The sequence below is a fragment of the Carcharhinus amblyrhynchos genome, chromosome 7 (genome assembly GCF_965287045.1).
Source record: "Carcharhinus amblyrhynchos chromosome 7, sCarAmb.v2.hapA, whole genome shotgun sequence".
In the NCBI taxonomy this organism is placed as follows: Eukaryota; Metazoa; Chordata; class Chondrichthyes; order Carcharhiniformes; family Carcharhinidae; genus Carcharhinus; species Carcharhinus amblyrhynchos.
In genome coordinates, this window is record NC_137330.1 from 9,333,343 (window position 1) to 9,355,976 (window position 22,634).

Below are 22,634 nucleotides of genomic sequence, written 5' to 3' on the forward strand. Positions count from 1 at the left end.
GAGGTCAAGTTTTGCCCCCTCTGTAGTCAGGCCATCCACATACTGAATGAGAAATTTCTCCCGAATATACTCAACAAATTTCTCTCCATTCAACCCTTTAATACTACGGCTGTCCCAGTCAATGTTGGAAAAGTTAAAATCCCCTACTATTACCACCCTATTTTTCTTGGAGCTATCTGTAATCTCCTTACATATTTGCAGCTCAATTTCCCACAGACTATTTGGGAGCCTATGGAACAATCCTATCAAAGTGGTTTCCCCCTTTATTTGTCAATTCTATCCATATAGACTCAGCGGGCGAACCCTTGGATATATCCCCTCTCAGTACTGCCATGATGTTTTCCCTAATCAAAAGTGCATATCCCTCCTCCTCACTTACCTCCTATCTTTCTTATAGCATCTGTACCCTGGAACATTGAGCTGCCAGTCCTGACTCTCCCTTAGCCACGTTTCAGTAATTGCTATAATACCCCATCCATGCCCTGAGTTCATCTGCCTTGTCCATCAGTGCTCTTTCATTGACATAAATGCAGTTTAATCTTGATTCCCCTTGCTCTCTGTCTTGCTTTTGGCTAATCTGTTTAGTACTAGGATTACTGACACTGCCTTTACTATTTAATGTGTTCTCTTTAACTCCTGTGCTTTCCTGAACTTTCTGTTCTGTCTCCCTACTGCTTTGGGTCCTACCCCCCTGCCAAACTAGTGTAAACCCTTCTGAGTGGCTCTAGCAAATCTCCCCACCAGGATATTAGTCCCTGTCCAGTTCAGGTGTAATCCGTCCCTCTTGAACAGGTTACCCCTTCCCCAGAAGGGATTTCAATGATCCAAAACTCTAAACCCCTGTCCCCTACACCAGCTCTCAAGCCATACATTCATCTGTCTAATCTTCCTATTCCTACTCTCACTAGCACGTGGCACCAATAGTAGTCCAGAAGACCAGGTTTTGGACTGCACCACCTTGGCATAGGCATCAGCAGTCTGGCGTAGATGCCTGACAGACATGTTCAAGGTCACTGGCAGAGTGGCAGTGGTGGGAGGACAAATGCTGTCAGTGTAGAGGTTCATGCTCCACGGCCAGTGTGATTGAGGACAGATTACTGTAAGATCCTGTGTGCTCTCTTTGACTCCTGTGCTTCCCTGAATTTTCTGTTCTGTCTCCTTACTGCTTTGGGTCCCGCCCCCCTGCCAAACTTGTGTAAACCCTCCCGAGTGGCTCTAGCAAATTTCCCCGCCAGGATATTAGTCCCTCTCCAGTTCAGGTATAACCCATCCCTCTTGAACAGGTTACCCCTTTCCCAGAAGGGGTAACCAAAAATGATCCAAAAATCTAAACCCCCTTTTGAACACTTTTCAACCATGATAGCAGCTGTCTGAGCTTGCATGGCAGCAAACTGGTTCACATGACCTCAATCCAATCAGCTGGATATTGTGGATCTTCTGCTTGTACTGTAATGGAAGTTGAGGTATGGGCTGTTGGACACTGCATTATGAGTTTTATCTGCTAATGTTCTCATGGAGTTGGCCATTACTTCCACAGTGAAATGCGTGGGCATCTGGCTCTACACAAATTGGTGTGCGTGGTTGGTGCTGGATTCCTCATGCTCCTTGACATTGCATGCAGGCTTTCTGACAGGCCTGCCAATGTGCCAGACATATTATTATGTATTCCTATCACCCTTTTCTGTATATCACCCCTACAAACTCCCATATATGACCTCATTGTCTGATGAGCTGCTACCTACTCTACTCTTTCTACTGGCTGAACACCCCCAGTGGCTGATATGTACACCAGTGGTCATTGTAAGAGAATGCATCATTGTCAAATGCTGTATCCGTATGGTTCATTTGTATTAGCGTCATTAACAATTCACCCCTTGTGTGATTGTGTGGCGTTTGCATGTTCTCTCCATGTCTGCATGGGTTTCCTCCAGGTGCTCTGATTTCCTCCCATAGTCCAGAAATGTGAGGTTTGGTGGATTGGTCATGATAGATTTTCCGTAGTGTCCAAAGATGTGTAGGCTAGGTGGATTATAAATGCACAGGGTTAAGGGGATAGGGTGGAGGGCAGGTCCTGGGTGGGTTCCCCTTTTGGAGAATGTGTGCAGATTAAATGGGCTGGATGGCCTCTTCTTGCACTATAGGGATTGTATGTTCTAAACCTGTGCTCTGCCCTGCTGTGCCATTCTTATGCCATTCCAAGATCACACAGACTTCTAGAATGACTACCAGCACCTGATCCAGTCCAAACTAATCATCCCTTTAAGGTGAAACACAAATATAAAAGCAAAATACTGCAAATGCTGGAAATCTGAAATAAAATGAAATAAAAATTCTAAGGTTCTCCGCCAGAACCCTAGAGACTAAGGTGAAGGAGGAATAGGAGGAGAGACTGTCTAACCACAGGGGACCAGAAGGCCCTCCAAACATCTATGCAAAGGCCAGAATGTAGCCCCAAAGGCCTGGATGCAATACCGAAAAAATGCTGGAGTCATATATTCTCAAAACGTTAACTCTATTTCTTGCTGCGCACATGTTGGCAGACCTGCTGAGTTTTTCCAGCATTTTCTGTTTTTATTCTCATTAAGAGATGCTGGCCAACTTGAATTTATGCTAGTGTTAACTGTTAGATCAGAAACCCGTGTGTATATTATGAAGCCAGACTAAACCCCAATGATTTTTCTATTTTGGCATAAATGTAAAGAAAGGGTTCTTCACCTTAGGAGTGATTCCACTGACAAATTAGGGACATTTTTATCAAAATTATCTTTATTCATAACACAGTTTAAGTATAATTCTAACAAAACAAAAGTTTAACTGTTAATCATTCAATAATCTTTAAACATGAAAAGAAACAGCTCTTGTTCACCAAATCCAAACGTACTACTTATCCACCTTTTGTAAACCACTCCAAGTACCCAGGCAGTCTTGAGCTACTGAAAAAGCCATTTTTCCACAAGGCACTCCTCATTTAAATTAACCTAATGCAACACTTGAAAAACAGAACACCACATCACCCACTATCTTGAGTTCAATAATCCTAAAACAAACAAGTAATTATAATTTTTAATCCCTCATTTTTGTTAGGGTTCCAGATCAGAAAGCCCTGTATATATTATGAATCCAGACCATTTTGGCATAGATGTAAGAAAAGGGTACTCCACCTCAGGAGTGATTCCACTGACAAATTTGAGATTTTTTTTCTCAAAACACGCTTTATTCGTAACACAGTTTAAATTATAACTCTAACAAAATGAATCAGGTTAACTTGAAACCTTTGTACAAACTTTAAGCATGAGAAGAAACAACTCTTAATTTCTAACTTACTGCTATTCAGTTCCAGTTAAGCAACATTTCTCTTATAGACTTAAACCCCACATTTAAAATAGTTAGCAAATCTAGGCATACTTGTTTTAACTTGGATTAACAGTCTTGAAGCTTTCAGAGGGAGGGAATGAGTTTCAGCAGCTTGCAGCAAAGTTCTGACTTCAGCCAATTCCCAGCTAGAACTGAACACTAAAACTGAAACTAAAACCAGCAGAGAAACCTTGCTACGGATCTTGTTCCTCCCATTAACCTAATATCACATGACTCGGTCAACCTAGTCTGAGAGCTTAGGTAAACAAAATTGCGTTAAGCCTTCTTAATGCAATTGCATTAAGCAAATTACATCTGCTGTATTCTTCCAGACAAACCTACTTGCTTGCAGAAAAATACTGAATCTCCCCCCCACCCCCATTAAACGTAAAATATATTAATAGCATAGTATTGCTACTTCTGTCTCCCCTGAGTTCATGCATGTTGACTCATTGTAGAAGCACGTAAATGTTTGAAACTTGCATGTTTTCTGCATGAAACCAAATGGATGTAAGTTAATCACACAGGCCAGTGTCTCTTTTGGAAGCTGTCCATTTTTGTTACCTTTCATTTTAAAAAGAAAAGAGATGTTTATTGATGTTAGGTTTGCGTTACCTGCACATTCCTTCTTCCATCTTGAGGAAATTTTATTTATTAGTGTCACAGGTAGGCTTACATTAACACCGCAATGAAGTTACTATGAAAAACCCCTCATCACCACACTCTAGCTCTTGTTTGGGCACACTGAGGGAGAATTTAACATGGCCAGTGCACCTGATCAGCACATTTTTTGCACTGTGGGAGGAAACCCATGTGGACATGGGGAGAATGTGCAAACTCCACACAGACAGTGACCCAAGCTGGAAATTGAACCTGGGTTCCTGGTGCTGTGAGGCAGCAGTGCTAATCACTGTACCATCGTGCTGCCTCCCAATAACACCTTTCCAAGTGTGCTGTTCTTATGGGCAGCAGGAACGACAGGTATGGGTGGGGGAGGAAGCTAAAACTATGAAATAATTGCAACTGTGGTGATGCTTGCTTCATGAACTTTGGATCAACACAACCGTGGGAACGGTAGTTTCTAGGTGCATACTCCATGGTCAGGCTTTGATTGATTACAGTTGACTTATCAATAAATCAGCAGTCTTTTCCCATGCAGTATAAATTGTTGCTTCCTTTGATATTTGGCATTCATGTATTTGTCCTGATGAGTGCAAGACAAAAAGCTTCAACAGTATGCCTCTTTCTTCAGCAATGTACAGCCACAAAGGTAATAGCAGCATATATATTCATTCAAGAGAAGTTGTTGGATTACTTGGTTCACACAAAAACCAAGGAGTTGAGAGAATCCACTACCACTTATAAAGAAGAAAACAAGTCAAAACATCTTTCAGTTTATGGGGAAATTAGTGCAGTTTAAAATATATAATAGTGAGAACAATGCTGCTTATTTAATTCAGTAATGTGATGGCAGGTATGGAACTCAAATTATTGTCATGTGTGATTTATAGAAAGCTTTTAATTTTCTTCTGAGAAGCAGTATTTTGATTTTTTTGACGAGTGACCAGCTGCTGAAGGTTAACTTAGGCTTTTAAATCCAGTGAAATGGTAGGTTTTAACCATTCATTTAGGCATGCATTTTTATAATCATTAACTTAGTATTTTAGTATTAAGTGCTTGAAAGTTAGACGTAGAAACTGTTAATGACTGTTATAGTAGCATAATTCAGGACAGGAAACTCAACATATCCTATGAAAATGTTATTAAATCATTAAATCATGTTGTCACATAGTTAAAATAACATTCACCGGCGTGGGATCAATAGCAACAAAAATTGCTACTGTTGAACTTAAAACTAGGGGAATTGATTGAAACCTTGGGAATGGGCTGAAGGGTAAAAAACAAGTATCGCTTAGAGAGTAGTGGTGTTGAGGGAAAAGCACTGAGTGGGATGCAGATCAGTAGTGGGAAGTTTTCAAACATGAGATGCTTAGGGCACAAAATAAATATAAAATATACAAATTGTAGTGGGGATTGGAGAGTAATTATGTGATACCAAGATGCAAGAAGGTGTGTTAGAATAAAATATTTCTCTTGGAAGGAGAGTTGACTGAGGTTTAAGGTAATTCTTAACTAAAAGAAGGGCGACGAGATTTTTTTTAAACTCAGATGTTATGAACTGGAATGCACTGCCTGAAGAGTTGGTGAAAGCATATTCAATAATGATTTTAAAATTGGAAATTGATCAATAGCTGAAAAAAAAATTTGCAGTTAGTGGGACTCATTAAATAATTCTTACTTTCTGGCACCCAACGCCTGCATCTCCACATGATGACAGTCAGAATGGGCCAAACGACCTTCTTTTATGTGTGTATTCCATAATATGGGAGTGAAGGATATATTGGTTATCCAGTGGAAATTGCTGACTAGCCACAAACATGGCTACAGCGACACTGTTTGAACCGCATGCTCTCATTTCAGTCAAATTGTATACTTACGTACATCATATTATCTGCTTATTTAGCAAGCACAAACACCCTGGAAGTAAAGCACTTAACAATGAAAAATGCAGTCTACTCTTTAAATGACTGTTTAACCAACAAATGAACAAAAAGGTTAAAGGCCAAAGAAGTACCCTCTGCTGCATGTTTCAGTGTTCTGAACTATGAATAATACCCAAAATTGATCTTCAGCTGTTAACTGCAGTATGTATAAATACACTGTAAGATTATCTGATTTAAGACACAACGTGTATTAATCTTTTATACTGATACCTAGTACTTATAAAGCTAGATGTGGGATCAATCCCAAAGATTGCTGGTAGATTAATTGAAGTAGTCTATATCTTTGAAGTCCCAGACAAGACAATACTCAGTGTTATACCTTGGCACAGCCACCTTTCTACTTTTACCTAGTCTTATTTAGTTTTATGAGCTTAAGTGAAATATTTTCATTCATGATGCCTCTGAATCTTGAGCCCAAAAGGGATCCTCCTGCAATTTACCACTTCAGAAATGTTAAATTAAGGCTTATAAGAGATGACATGGTGATGCTGGCATGGGACTTGGGTTGGCACAGCAAGAAGCCTCAACACCAAGTTAGGAGTCCAACAGGTTTATTTGGCATCACGAGCTTTCAGAGTTCACTCATCCGATGGAGGAGCAGTGCTCCAAAAGCTTGTGACACCAGATAAACCTGTTGGACTTTAACCTGGCATTGTGAGACTTTATAAGAAAAATTGAAGCTTTAAACAATGTAATTTGCATACTGCAAAAAATACTTAAAGTCTGTAGGCTAGGATCTCGTTGTGTCGTGTCCTTCAGTCTTTCAAGTGAGTTAGAATCAATTTGAGTTTTTGACATTTAATTAAACTAACCAAATTATCTTTTAATGGGAGAGTTAGATGAGGGTATTATTCTTGTGCTGCACCTCTCTCTCTCAAAGGATTAAGAGCACATTACTTTATTTTTAATTGTACACTTTTGTTTGACCTACAGGGAAAGTGAAGTGGCAAGACTTTGATCAAGAAGCTTACATTGAGGCCACATTAGTAAAGACGGGACAGGATCCATATGCACGGAATAAGTTTAATCAGCTGGAAAGTGACAAACTGCGGATGGATAGAAATATTCCAGACACCAGGCATGACCAGTAAGTAGAAAGATCTCACAGTTCCCCTTTTATAGAGTAGTCCAGACAGAGCGTGTCAGTGGTAGCTCAGTGACTCAATTCCTAACTGGTTGTGAGTTCCAGCTCCATTTTAGAAACTTGAGCAACAGGCTAGGCTGACACTGTAATATAATAACTAAGGGAACGCTTCACTGTCAGAGATGATGTCTTTCAGAAGAAGCTTTAAACTGAGGCCCCATGTGCCTTCTCAGGTAGGTAGGAAAAAGAACACAGAGTTCTGGCTTGTCTGATATTAAAATAGAATATTTGATCATTATCACAGTACTGATGGTGGAATCTTGCTGTGTGCAGATTAGTTGCCATATCCCCTACACTCCAACAGTGACTGTACTTCATAAAAACATAATTAGCTGTGGAGTACTTTTGAGGTTTCCTGATGTCATGAAAGGCACTATTATTTTCTTACTTTCAACGATACAATGAATATACAAAATTTCAGAGCCAGAAGGCTAATTCTTTAACAGGCAAAATTTTCCAAAAATTCAGGTGTGAAATTCCTTCTGCTGTGGCAATTCTGGCTCCATCACCACCTGCCCTTCCCCACCCACTCACCCAGTGAGGCTTTCCTTACAATCTGTCACTACACTTCTGTTTCCATTACAGACAGTGTCCCTGTCAGTCGGCATTTACACCTTTACTTTTTTGCAGCCCAGATCCAACAATGAACCTTTTGATTCAGCAATATTCTTAACGCATAGGATGCCCACCACATTCTTCTGCTGCCTGTGAAAGCTGACTCATACCACATTACACGTTAAATAAACTAAAAAACAAAATGGTTATCAAGAGATCCTACTACAATAATCACATTTACATCATCTAAAAATTGAATCGATCAGTATGTACAAATGGCAGTTTTTATTTAAAGATTATTTATTAGTGTCACATCTAGGCTTACGTTAACACAGCAATGAAGTTACTGTAAAAATCCCCTAGTCACCACACTCTGGCACCTGTTTGGGTATACAGAGAGAGAATTTAGCTTGGCCAATAATCTAACCAGCACATCTTTCGGACTGTGGGAGGAAACCGAAACACCAAGAAGAAATCCACGTGGGCACAGGATGAGCACGCAGACTCTGCACAGACAAGTGACCCAAGCCAGGAAACAAACCTAGGTCCCTGGCGCTGTGAGGCTGCAGCGCTAACAGCTGCACCAATGTGCCATCCTGCAAAACAAATGTAACCAATTGCCATCCATCATCCTACCTTCAGTCAGTAAGGTGATAAAGAGTGTTATTGATACAAGTGGCACTTAGGAACAATCAGCTCACTGACATTAAGTTTGAGACCAGTGCTCAATTTGAATTTCATCAGGCCGCTCACCTCTAGATCACATTACAACCTTGGTATAAGTATGGACAAAAGAGTTAAACTCCAGAAGGTGAGGTGAAAATCATTGCCCATAACCTGAAGTTAACAGGTGACTGAAAGTTGCATCAATGAGTGCTCGTAAAATTGAAGTTTATGGGATTCAAGGGGAAAATTGATTGGAGTCATACCCAGCAGAAAGGAAGACTGCTGTGCTAGTTGGAGGCCATCTCAATTCAATGACATTGCTGTAGGAGTCCCTCAGGTAGTGTTCTAGACCCATCCATTTTCATCTGCTCCAAAAGTAATCACACATTGTTCAGTACCATGCATGACTCCTCAGACATTAAATTGAACCATGCCCGCATGCAGCAAAACCTGACCAACATATCAGCTTGGACTAATAAGTAGAAAGTAATAATCCAGCCTCACAGGAAGTAACAATCTCCAACAAGAGAGCATCTAACCATCTCCTCTTGCAATTCATTGACATTACCATTGCTGAATCCCCCATCACCAACATCCTGATGGGGTACCATTGATTAGATGCTTAACTGGACCATATAAATACTGTGGCCACAAGAGCAGGTCAGGGTCTGGGAATTCTTCAGTGAATAACTTCTTCTGACTCCCCAAAGCAGGTCCACTGTCTACAATACCCAAGTCAGGAGTGTGATGGATGGTGTACCATGATAGGTACAATTCCAACAACATTCAAGAAGCTCAACACCATCCAGGTCAAATCAGCTTGCTTGATTGATACCCTATTTCACCATCTTAAACATTCACTCCCTCCACCCTGACTGCACTTTGGTAACAGTGTGTACTATTGATAAGATGCACTGCAGCAACTTGCCAAACCTTCTCAATAGCACCTCCCAAATCTGGAACCTCTACCACCTAGAAGCACATGGACAGCAGATGTGTGGAAGCACCACCATCTCCAGGTTGCATACCACCCTGATGTAGAACTAATTGCTGTCCTTTACTGTTGCTGGTTCAAAAACCTGGAACTCCATTCCTGAGGCACTGTACACCACATGAATTGCATTGGTTGAAGAAGACAGCTCATTACCTTATCAAGGATAGTTAGTGATGACCAATAAATGCTAGCCTTGCCAGCGATGCTCAGGTCCCAGGAAGAAACAAATTAACATGTCCTTAACAACAGTTTCTGGTGCCTTTTGTCTTCTCACAAAGTTCCTATCTCTCCCTAACAATAGAGGTTAGACAAATGGAAGACTAAAGACACTGAGAGACATTAGAAAAATGCATTTTCCTTTGAAGATCTCACAATTTCTTTACAACAGGCAATCAGTCAGAACGTTTACTGCCAAATTTGCATTTCCCTCTTCAGTTTCTTTTTATTCTCTTGCTCCCTTTTCAGGCTCACCTTGTACATGACACCCACCTCCTGCAACCTCACCAGCATTTGCACTAAATGATTGACCATCCAATTTCCATTCATGGCATCTGTGCCAGCTGCTGTTACAAATGGTTTCCTCTTCTCGGGCACTTCATTGCTCCCTTTCAAATCTGCTGTCATCACCCTTCTCCTTAAAAGTAAATCTTCCACTAGTTTCCTTCACCTGTCAGTTAACGGTGGATTTGACACTTGATCATAACTAGCAAATGATGGACAAGTTTATAAAATAAATGCATAAACATTTCAAATAAGGCAGTGTGCCAGAGCAACTGTATTTGAACCGATTTTGATACATAATCTCACATTGTTAGTAGATTGATGATCAAGATCTTCCATTCTGATTTAAGTTTTTTTAAAAGCCCGTGGAATGAAGAGAGAAATTTCTCTTCCATCATGAGCCTATCACCCCAATTCCAAGATGCGCGCCAACCTGCCTTGGACTCCCTCCATTGTCGCTGAATTAATTGATAATTCTTGTTTCTTTGCAGCGTTTCAGAGCACATTTTGAAAAGCATTATTAATTAGACCATGGAACTTCCAAAAAGATGCGCCATGTGCTAAATTTGCTGTGTTCTTTCTGACAGGTGCCGGCGGAAGCAGTGGAACACTGACTTAATAGCAACCAGCGTAGTCATCACCTTCCACAATGAAGCGAGATCAGCATTGCTTCGTACTGTCGTCAGGTAAAAACATTTGGAAAAATTCACACTCAATTACTTTGTATTTCTAACAGAGACAACTTGCTTTTCAAGAGCATCCTTAAAGTAGTAATCTTTCCAAGGCACTTCATAGCAGTATTATTAGACAGGATTTGACACTGGACTGTGTAAGGAGATGTTGTTGAATCATAGAATGTTTACAACACAGTGGGAGGCCATTCAGCACATTGTGTCCATGCTAACTCTCTACAAAAGCAATCCCGCTCACCTGGCTTTTATCTTAACCTTACAAATATTTTCTCTGGCTAAGTATCAAATTCCTTTTTGGAAGCTGTGATTGAATCTGCCTCCACTACTCTCAGTCACTGCATCCCAGATCCTAACCCCACCACTGCCTATAAACATTTTTCCTCATGTTGCTTCTGGTTCTTTTGCCATTATCTTAAATTGGTGTCCTCTGGCACTCAACCTGCCAGCCAATGGGAACAGTTTCTCCCTATCTACTCTGTCCGCGCCCTCATGATTTTGAATCCCTCTATCTTATCTTTGAGAAGAACAAAACCAGCTTTGCCCGTCTGTCCCTGGAACCACCTTTGTAAATCTTTTCTGAATCCCTTCCAATGCCTTTGTATTCTCCCTGAAATGTGGTGCCAGATTTAGACAGTTGAGGCAAAACCATTGTTTTATAAACATTCACGATCACTTCCTTGCTTTTGTACACTATGGCTCTATTTATACATACCAGGATTCCTGCCCCACCTACCTCGGTCTGCCAGTCTACCTACCTCGGTCTAATAGCAACAAAAGTTGATTAATTGAACTCAAAACTGTGGGAATTGATTGAAAGCTTGGGAGTGGGCTGAAGGGTAAAAGAACAAGTATTCCTTTGGAGTAGTGGTGGTGAGGGGGAACCCTGAGTGGGATGCAGAGGTAGGGCAGCACGTTGGCACAGTGGTTAATACTCCTGTCTCAGCGTCAGGGACCCGGGTTCGATTGCTCGCTTGGGCCACTGTCTGTGTGAAGTTTGCACACTCTCCCCATGTCTGCATAGGTTTCCTCCGGGTGCTTTGGTTTCCCCCCACAGTCCAAACATGTGCAGGTTAGATTGATTAGCCATGCTAAATTGACCCTGAGTGTCCCAAGTTGTGTAGGTGAGGGGGATTTGCAGGGGTTATGGGGATATGGGCTGGGTGGGATTGTTTCAGTGCAGGCTCGATTGGTCGAATGGCTGCCTCCTGCACTTTAGGGATTCTAACACCTCTCTTCACTAAATTTCATCTGCCACATGTCCGCTCATTCCACTAACCTGCCTATGTTTTTGAAATTGTGCCCTGCACCTCTAAGTCTAGGTCATTAATATAAGGTAAAGCAGTGGTCTTAACACCATCCTCCACTCCAAAAATTGACTTTAATACTGCTCTGTTTCCTGTCATTAAGCCTGTCATATTCATGCTGTAACTGTTCCCCTTTATACCATGAGCTTTAGTTTTGCTGATAACTGTTAATGGCACTAATCAAACATGTTTTTGAAGGCCATGTACACCACATCAACTGTATCACCCACATTAACTCACTCTTAATCGAAAAACTCAAATTCGTTAATTGCTTTTAACAAATCCTTGCTTGTTTTCCTTAATTAATCTGTGTTTGTTTACGTGACTGTTAGTTTTGTCTAAGTGACTGTTAATCTTAATTAAAGATTGTCTTAAGGGAGGAGAATAAGATCAAATGGCAGAGAGATTTCAGGAATGAATTTGAAGTTTAGGATTAGGTGGCTAAAGGCACAGTGGCCAAAGGTGATGCACTGGAAATTGGGATGCCTTTTGTTAGAAAACTAGAGTTCAAACTATTACATATTTGGGGCATGTGCTGCCCACTAACCTCTAATCCAGTGACCAAGAGATCACAAGACACCAGAATTAGAGGAATGCAGAGATCTCTGTAATCTCCTCCAGTCCTGCAACAGAGATAGGGGAGGGCTAGGACTTGCAAGAATTTAAAGACAAGGATGAGAATTTTAAATCTGACATGTGTCGAATCATAGAATCCTTAAGGAGGCTGTTCGGCCCGTCGAGTCTGTACCGACCATAATCCATTCTCTCCTCCCCCCCCCCCCCCCCCCCCCCGCCCCGGGCAGGGTAAATATGTGGAGTTGTGAGGATAGTTGTATCCCCCTGACACTACGAGGAATGATTCCTGCCACCTGATGGCATTCAGTGATGTTGGCAAAGTCCAATGCTCTTGGTCACTTCTGTTGTGAAATTAATGTATTGTTTAGCCCTGGCAAAGAGGACCTGCAAGATGCAGTGGTATGCAGCTGCTTGCAAGCTGCCACAATGACCTGCAGTTGACCCTTAAGCCAGAATCAAAGCATCAGTAACTTGGCGACTACTGACAGGACATAGCACTAATGCTACAAGGTGTGAAATCTTCAGCAGTGAGGTGACAGATGTCTGTGACCAACTGCCTGGACAGTCATAATCATCTGCGCATTGCCTCCCAGTCATGTCCAGGTAACTGTTTGCAGTGATAGATCCTACTTTGAAGGATGGCCTCTGTTGTCGCCTTGCTCTTCTTTTCTCTCCCATGCCTTCCTGCTACTGTGCCTTTCCTGTGGAGGACCCTCCGTATATTCCAAAACCATTTCTTCATTCAAAGGGTAATGAACTTGTGGAATTCTCTACCGCAGAAAGCTGTGGAAGCCAAGTTACTGAATGTATTCAAGAAAGAGATTTTATTTAGATTGTATTAGCATCAAGGGCTCTGAGGAGAATGAAGGAATTGAATAGCAGTGCAGGTTAAAAAGGCTGAATAGCCTATCATGCTCCAAATTTCTATGTTGAGGAGATTAGAGAATTAAATGTATGACTCAAAAGGTTTTGTGGAAAAAAGGGGCACTGATTCATGAGGCAATAGCATCAGTACTCAGGGAAGAGTGAGCTATTCGCTTGAGATGGGCTTCAGTTAATCTGGGCTGGGATTAATGTACTGGCCAATTATATAACAAGCGCAGTGGACAACGCTTCAAAGTAATAAATGGAGGGCATGGTACAGAGAAAGGAGGTTTAAAAATCCAAAAGATTTCTAGCATTTGGAAATTGGAAGAGAGGGTAAGGCATCAGAATAGTATGATGCTGTGGGTAAAGATAAGCAGAATGGGGCAGGAAGAGACAGGATTTAGGAAAAATTGTACATCAGTGAGTAAGGTCACTGCCATACAACCCATAGAAAAACAAAAACTCAGCAAGGAAGATCCATCCATGGCTCACTCAGAAAATTAAGGATTGTGTGAGATTAAAAGAGGCTTACAACCTTGCAGAGAACAGGAACAAGTCTGATGATTGGGAGAGTTTTATAAACCAGTAAATAGCTACCAAAATGTTATTAAAAAGGGAGAAATAGAATGTGAGTGAGGGATTTGGAAAAGTTTTGCCATCATCATATAGATGAGACCATATCTGAAGTACTGTCTGCAGCATTGGTCTCCACGCTTAAGGGACTGTATACTGATATTGCAGGCAGTAGAGCGAAGGTTCACAACAGTGCTGCTGGATGAAAGGCTTTACCTATGCTGAGAGGTTGAGTAAATTGGTCATACTGTCTTGTTAGGAAATGGAGACAGTTTAAATAATTTATATTAGGAATAATATTTAAGTTTAAACTCAATTTATGTTTTCCTATTTGTATGTGGTAAGGGTTAAAACTTCAGTTTAGCTTCATGTTAAACATAAGTACTTGTAAGTTTACAGTTTAATTTCACTTTAAATTCTGCCTTATTGTAGTTGCAGTTTTATGACGTAAAAGCAATTACAGACTTTAAGAGAAACCAAAGCTGTTGCTTAGCACTCAGAGGTTCGTGTTGAAAAGCTGAATTGTTTCCAGTTCAATCTGGAACCAGGCAACCAAGTAGCTTTCCACAGAAGCTGCCAGCACAGGCAAGGCAATACAGGGATGCAGAAAACAAGTCCCAGAGGCTAAAGAACTGAAAGTTTCAAAACCATGGAAACTAGAAAAGGAAAGTCCAAGCAAGGCTGAAGACAATGGGACAAAAAAACAGAATCTGAATACAGTATTATTCACTGAAGTTAAAGAGGGACAGAGAGAGACTCCCAGTTAGAGACAGAGCTGCAAGGTGTCGACCTTGAGAAGTTGGCTGTGAGAAGCCAGATATCTGAAGTGATCCTTAGGTTGGTGAACTTTAATACAGCCTGTGAAACAGTGGTGTTCTGTTGGCGTGGCTGGGTACCTGAGAAATTGTGTGGAAACTTGAATGCACGGGGAAGAGGAACACTGCCAGGAAAGGTAAAAATTCTGGATGGAAATCCTTCATGAAAGCATCTGAGAGAGCCTTGGGTGGGAGAAGATTTCAACGTGTGTTCTTCCAGAGCAGAGTTTTGAAAACATTGTGTGAAATCCAGAGTTCCAGTGAGACCAGGTGGCTCAAAGTGTAGGGAATTTGAAGAGGACCCCACAGAAGTTGTTTTGGGTGGCATTTGTCACTTGGTTTCAGAGTATGGTATTTCTGAGCATGGACTATGTACTTACTGAGAACATTTGAGTATAAAATTTTGTAACTTGTATTATCCTTATCAATGGTGTATATCTAAAAGAATAGCTGGGGTAAGGAGGTAGTGTATTGCGTTTAATCTGATCTTGTTTAATAAATATTATTTCATTCGTTTGTTAAAAGTTAATCGACAGTCCTGTGACTCTATTCATCCAGCTTTTTAAACCAAAAAATGAAAGTTAGATCCTATCGAGCAGGTGTCCACTGTGGGACTGGACTTGTCCAGTAGTAACATTAGCTGGGATCGTGAGACTCTGAAGTTTAGAAGAATAAGATGTGATCTCACTGAAACGTACAAATTTCTGAAGGAGCTTGATATAGTTGACATTGAGAAATTCTTTCCTTTGCTTGGGGGATCTAAAATACTGGGGCACAGTCTCAAGATAAGAGGTCGATTATTTAGAACTGAGATGAGGAGAAATTATTTCACTCACATCGTTGGAATGCTCTACCCCAGACAGTTTTGGATGCTTTGTTACTGAATCTATTGAAGGCTGGGATAGACAGATCTTTGGCATCTCGGGGAATTAAGGGACACAGAAAGTGGAGTTGAAGGCCTAGATCAGCTATGATTGTACTGAGTGGTGGAACAAGCTCTACTCCAACTCTTATTTCTTGTGTTAAGATTTACATGGGGATCTTTTCTGTAGTTTGAGGTAGAAGTTGCCTTCAAAAATAGTGTTAGTCAATGTTGTTCTTAATTTGTTTATTACATTAGAAGTCTTAAAACTTGAAATGTTATGTTGTGATCTCTTCAATCAGTCACTGGAATTCAGTTTTTTTTTTAACTCTCGCTGTCCAAGAGAATTGTAACATAGGCAAATATATTAAGAGATGCAAAACTAAAGAAGGTAGGAAAAGTTGAGATACAGATCAGCAGTGATCTCATTGGATAGTAAATGAGGCTCAAGGGATTGAAGGATCAGCTTCTGTTCCTATCCTTTTGTGTAAAATAACAAATGTATCAGAAACTATTTTACGCTGAAGCATTCCCCTGAGCTCTAGTTCTCTGCAAACTCCCTCCACATATCAAGTTGTTGAGTTAAGTCTGTGTTGAAAATACAGTCATGAAAGTCCAAGGCAACAAAATTCTGTACTTCAGTACAGCAGCATGAATGTTCACTGCAAACTGCTAATTCTTTTTCCCTCTGACTATAATTTCCTAATTCACAATAATTCTGTTTCTCTTTTCACAGCGTGCTTCGAAAGAGTCCACCGCATCTAATCAAAGAAATCATTTTGGTCGATGATTATAGTGACAACCGTAAGTCAGATTTGTTTTACCTCTTCATTGCTAATGTGGTCCTTTAAATAAATTTTGTTTAAAATCAATCTGAATTTTCACTTTCAGCTGAAGATGGCACTTTGCTGTCAAAGATTGAGAAGGTCCGAATTCTTCGAAACAACAGACGTGAAGGTGAGTCAAGGGAGAGATTATGCTAAGATGAAGACAAATTACCGTGGATGCTGGAATCTGAAGGCAAAACAGAAAGTGCCGGAAAATCTTAGCACGTCTGACAGCATCTGTGAAGAGAGAATAGAGCCATGTTTTGAGTCTGGATGACCCTCGAATGACTCTATTCTCTGTCCACAGATGCTGTCAGACCTGCTGAGATTTTCCAGCGTTTCTGTTTCTGTGTCTGAGATTGTACTATTTTGGTGTTTCTTCTTTTGACTTCTTTGACAGTCTTATGAATGGTCTTTTCTTTCCTTCGCTGTACAGGGCTGATGCGTTCGCGTGTCAGGGGAGCCGATGCAGCACAAGCAAACATCCTTACGTTTCTTGATAGCCATTGTGAATGCAATGAACACTGGCTGGAACCCCTCCTGGAGAGGGTGGTTGAGGTAAGCAAGTCATTTGTGAGACCATGTGTGAGTTATCAGCTGACTCAGATGACTTACTTTACGTGGAACTCAGTTGATATTGTGCATATAGATCTTAACAAATTGTTCAATAAGACACAAGAGGCTTCTCAGAATGATTCAGGTATCTGTTATCAATGAAATAAAGCAACAGCAAAAGAAAGCAGGATTAAAGTTAGGAGTGGGTTAATGACTTATTTGGATTGGAGAAGAGGTTTCAGGCAGGAGGACGAACTACAGTCCATCTGGCTGAGGTTTCTTGCTCCACCACTTGTGCCAGTAATCTGTCCCACATACTTAAACCATCTTAATTTTAAAAAAATTCTGCATTTCCTGTTTTCTTCTGAATATGACCCCTTGTAATTAAATTCTGTACATGGAAGAAAAGCTTATTTGGATCCAATTTGCCCAAATCTTGCACAGTTCTAGCATGCAGGCAGCATGGTGTCACAGTGGTTAGCACTGATCCCTTAGAGCATCAGGGACCCAAGGTCACTGTGTGATGTCTGCATGTTCTTCCCATGTCTGTGTAGGTTTCCTCCCACAGTCTGAAAGATGCACTGGTTACGTGCATGGCCATGCTTAAATTCTCCCTCAGTATACACGAAAGGCACCAGAGTGTGGCGACTGGGGATTTTCACAGTAACTGCATTGCAGTGTTAACGTGAGCCTGCTTGTGACACTGATAAATAAACTTCAAACTGTAACTGCATCTGTTATTAAGGGGAATGATGTAGAATAATCAAATTTTTCTCATTCTCTTTATTCTGGGATCAACCTTGAGGGGATGGTGATGTAATAGTAATGTCAGTGAACTGGAAATCCAGAGGCCCAGGATCTGGATTCATAACTCACCGCGGCAGCTGTGGAATTTGAATTACATTAATTAATTCAAAAGTTAAGGTTTATTTATTAGTCATACGTAGGCTTACATTAAGAGTGCAATGAAGTTACTGTGAAAATCCTCTAGTCGTCACACTCTGGCGCTCCCCGGTGCGCTGAGGGAGAATTTAGCTTGTCCAATGCACCTAACCAGCATGTCTTTTGGACTGTGGGAGGAAACCCACACAGACATAGGGAAAACGTGCAAATTCCACGCAGAAAGTGACCCAAGCCAGGAATCAAACCTGGGTCCCTGATGCTGTGAGGCAGCAGTCTTAACCACTGTGCCCTCGAGCTGCCTCTGTCAATTGATTAATAAAATAAAGCCGTAATTGTAAAGTAATCTCAATACTAGTACCATTAAGCGATAACTGATTTGTCGTAAAGCTCACCTATCTTTTAGGAAAGGAAATCTGCTGTCCTTAGCTATTTTGGCCTATATGTGACTCCAGATGTGGTTGACCATCTAATTGGCTTAGTAAGTCACCGAGTTCAAGGGCATTTAGGGTTGGGTAACAAATGAGGCCTTGCCAGTGATGTTCACATCTCATGAAAACCCAAACAAAAAACTTGGTAGCTCTTCTTTGTAACTAGAGGTCACTTTGATTTATATTTAATCATAGAGGGCATTGTATCAGAATTTGCTGATGATGCAAAAATGGGATATTTGGCAATGATCTATAGGCAGACTGACGCAATTGCGTGGATAGGTAATAGGTGATAGGCGCAAGTTTATGCAGCAGTAATTGGTATGCCAACACTTCAATTTTAAAATTTGCATCTTAACTTACAAATTCCTCTATGGCCTCACCCCATCTTTGGTGCATAGCCACCTGCAGCCCTACAACTCTCTGAGATCTCTGCATCCCTTCAGTTTTTATAGTAACTTTATTGCAGTGTTAATGTAAGCCTATTTGTGACTAATAAATAAACTTTACTTAATTTTGCCTTCTTGGACATCCCCAACTTTTATCACATCCACCACTGGAGACCATACTTCCAGGGGTCGAGGCACTGAACTCCAGAATGTTCTGTCTAAACTTCTTTGCATCTCCAGAATCATGAATATCATGAGGTCACAAAATACACGATGTAAATGTGAATCCTTTAATAGTTTCTTTTCATCCAGGAAAATAATATTTGCTGTGTATGCATTTTGTTTTTTCTTTACAGGATAAAACTAGAGTTGTTTCTCCAATAATTGATGTAATCAATATGGACAACTTCCAGTACGTGGGGGCGTCTGCTGATCTAAAAGGCGGTATGTACAATGTTAAAGATCTGGGTGACAGTCATATACCAAGCAAACAAAATTGTTTCTTATATCCACTTGTCATTTGAACAGCAGTTTTAGAAAAGTTGGACAATCTTGCCCTTTTAAAGTGAAAATAGGAATGGCTGGAATTAGTCAGTATCTGCAGAGGGAAACAGAGTTAATGGTCAGGATTTAGTTCTACTTTTGTAGCACCTACCATTGGGCTCACAAGTCATGGGGGCTCACGTGCAGGTCCGCGGCGATAACTCTCTACTTCAGAGCTCGGCTGCATTGTATACTGTTCCTCTGCTTATTTTGGTGACCAGTACAAACCTGAAACATTTGCCCATTACACGCTTGCCCAAATCATTTGTATGAGGGAAGTGTTTGAAGATGGACAACTCATTTGTACATTAATTACAGCAGTGTGTATGGATGCTATAGGACTGCAGCTTGTATTTATAAAGCACCTTTAATATAGTAAGATGTCTGATAGTCCTGCATCAGAACATAATAAGACAGAAATTGCAACAAAAAATGTAAGAGCAATTAGAACTAATGCAAAATACTGTGGATACTGAAAACTGAAATGAAAACAGGAAGTGCTGGAAATTTTCAGCATGTCTGGCAGCATCTGTGGAGAGAGAAACAGAGTTCATACTTCGAGCGGAATGTGATTATTTATTGAAGAAAGTGGCAGATGATGCCAGACGTGCTGAGTGTTTCCCTGTTGGACAGATGACTAAAAGCTTGGGTGAAGAGAGAAGCTTAAAGGAGGAGAGAGAAAGGTTTAATGATGGAAGTCTTAATGCCAATGGTGGAGTGCTGAAAGTTGAGGCAGTACAAGGGGCCAAAATCGAAGGAGCATAGAGATTTTGGAGGCTGGTCAGGCTGGAGCATGCTACTGAGATAATGAGGGGTGAAACCATGGAGTGATTTTAAACGCAAGGACGAAAGTTTTAAGATTGAGGCGTTGCAGGACTGGGAGCCAGTGTAGGTCAGTGAACAAAGCAATGATGGGTAAATGGGACTTGGTGCAAGTTAGGATATAGGCAGCAAAGTTTGGATGAGCTTAGGTCAGTGATCCATGAATAATCCAAAACACACAAAGTTAGAGGCAAGGATAGTTCTAGGTATTCTCACCAAGACCAACCACTGATCAAAGCACGTTTTGTATACTAAACAGAACATAAACCTTATTCAATGTTTTTCAGCACAGCATTTAAAAGGAAAAACTCTGAGCAGCTAGTGACAATAATAACTGTGCAGAATGCCGCACAAATAATTATAAGACTTGTACTGAGAGAATATTTATCAAACACAAAATAGATATTGAAAATCTGGAATAAAAACAGAACGTGCAGGAACCACTTTGCAAATCCAACAGCATCTGTGGAGAGAGAAACTGAGTTAGTGTTTGAGGTTAATGACCTTTCAACAGAAAGAGAAAATTTGCCTCTTTAATTGTTTCAAACAAAATAGCTGTAACACCTCAGTTATAATTTCTCACAATTGGCAGTTTGGAAATGTTGCATTTTCTGTTTCCACTGAAATACATCTTTTGTATTTATGATCTTTCAATGCACCTTTGCTACTGACCTATCTGATTTAATTGGCAGGATTTGATTGGAATCTGGTCTTCAAATGGGATTACATGACTCCAGAACAACGACGAGCTCGCCAGGGTAATCCAATTGGCCCTATCCGGTATGTATAGCCAGGGGTTTTATAGTTGAGTAAACATACATGTAATAGTGCCACACCATATTTCCTGTGTCACATTTCATTTCCTTCGTCAGGTGAATGGAGAGTTCCGGCCTCAGACAGAGCATATAAAGCACACTGTGCTTTATATGCTCTGTCTGAGGCCGGAACTCTCCATTCACCTGACGAAGGGACTAACCCGAAAGCTAGTGAGTGTACTATCAAATAAATCAGTTGGACTTAAACTCGGTGTCGTCAGACTTTTTATTGTGTTTACCCCAGTCCAATGCCGGTGCATCCACATCATCACATTTCATTTGTCACGCTTCATAATAGGCAAATGTGTTCCTGGAATTTTTTTGTGGTCGATTGACTGATAGGCAAATTTCTCTCAATAATGTTTTCTATTCAGAAAACAGCACGGCAATAATTCGGAGTATGCAAATTAACCCTCCCATCAGTGCAGACAGACCGACTGGGGAAATTGGGAGTGGTAATGTCACTAGACTAATAATCCAGAGGCCCAGGCTAATGCTCTGAGGAAACTGGTTTCAATCCCACCATGTCAGATGGTAGAACTTCAATTCAATTAATAAATCTGTAATTAAAAGCTAGCCTTGGTAATAATGTCCACTAAACTATTGTTGATTGTGGAAAATCACAACTGGTCCACTGATGTCCTTTAGGGAAGGAAATTTGCCATCCTTATGTGGTGTGGTCTGGCCTGAGCATGACTCCAGACACACAGCAATGTGGTTGACTCTTAAATGCCCTTGGAAATGGAATGGCAAGCCAGGCAGTTTTATCAAAACTGCTACAAAGACTAGATAAAGGAATGAATCTGACAGATCACTTGGTATCGACTGGGGCACTGGAAGTCGCAATGGCAAACTCAAACTTGTCAACTCTGTAAAGTTCTCCTTACTAACATTACAGATACACCAGAGGTGGTGGCACCATGGTATACAGTTGGGAGGGAATTGCCTTGAAGTTCTCAGTATTGACTCTGGACCCCATGAAGACACATGGCATCAGGCCAACCATGGACAAGAAAACTTCCTACTGGCTGTCACCCCCTGTGCCCTCTCAACTGATGAGTTAGTGCTCCTCCATGTTGAACACTACTTGGAAGATAAACTGAGAGGAGGGCAGTGAGTGGATCAACAGCGAGTGGTGAGGGAACAGGAAGGAAAAAAGCTATTTAACTTCATTCTCATCAACCTATCTGTTGCCAATCCATCTGTCCATGACAGTATTGCTAGGAGTGATCACCACAAAGTCCTTTTGGAAACAAAGTTTCGTCTTTTCGTTGAGGACATCCTCCATGGTGCTGTGTGTTGTTATCACCATGTTAAATAATTTTGAATAGATCTAGCAGCTCAAAACTGGGGCATCCATGAAGCGCTGCAGGCCATCAGCAACAGCAAAATTTTATATGACCACAATCTATAACCTCATGACCTGGTGTATTCCCCACTCTACGATTACTATCAAGTCTTGTTTCATGAACGGTAGTATGCTAGGGGCAGCACCAACATACCTAAAAGTGAGATCTCAACCTGGTGAAGCTACAGCACAAGGCTATTTGTATGCCAAGTAGTGAAAGCAGCAAGTAATATACAACTTATGCAATTGCACAGCTAACCGATCTGATCTAAGCTCTGCAATTATCCACTGGTGAATGATGGTGGAATGATTGAGCAACTGATTGGAGGAGCAACTTTCACAAATATCCCCATCCTCAATGAGGGAGGCCAGCACATCAGTGCAAAGAGACAAGGCTGAAGTATCTGTAACAATCTCCAGCTAGGAGTGGATGATCCGTCTTGGCCTCCTCTGGAGGCCCTCAGCTGTGCTTTAGACAATGTGATTCACTTGATGCGATATCAAGAAACAGCTGAAGGCATCGACTTGGGCACAGTG

The 22,634-nt window shown here is 41.0% G+C and overlaps 1 protein-coding gene across 1 annotated transcript in view; it reads left to right on the forward strand.

The window, feature by feature from the left end:
• The window catches only part of galnt2 (UDP-N-acetyl-alpha-D-galactosamine:polypeptide N-acetylgalactosaminyltransferase 2), an 88,298-nt gene that overhangs the window by 35,081 nt on the left and 30,583 nt on the right, over positions 1–22,634 (forward strand). The window contains exons 3-9 of the mRNA XM_080191921.1: positions 6,852–7,005; positions 10,366–10,464; positions 16,204–16,271; positions 16,359–16,424; positions 16,731–16,852; positions 18,926–19,013; positions 20,627–20,714. Coding sequence (XP_080048047.1) covers positions 6,852–7,005; positions 10,366–10,464; positions 16,204–16,271; positions 16,359–16,424; positions 16,731–16,852; positions 18,926–19,013; positions 20,627–20,714 — 685 coding nt within the window. The remainder of the gene's footprint in view (positions 1–6,851; positions 7,006–10,365; positions 10,465–16,203; positions 16,272–16,358; positions 16,425–16,730; positions 16,853–18,925; positions 19,014–20,626; positions 20,715–22,634) is intronic.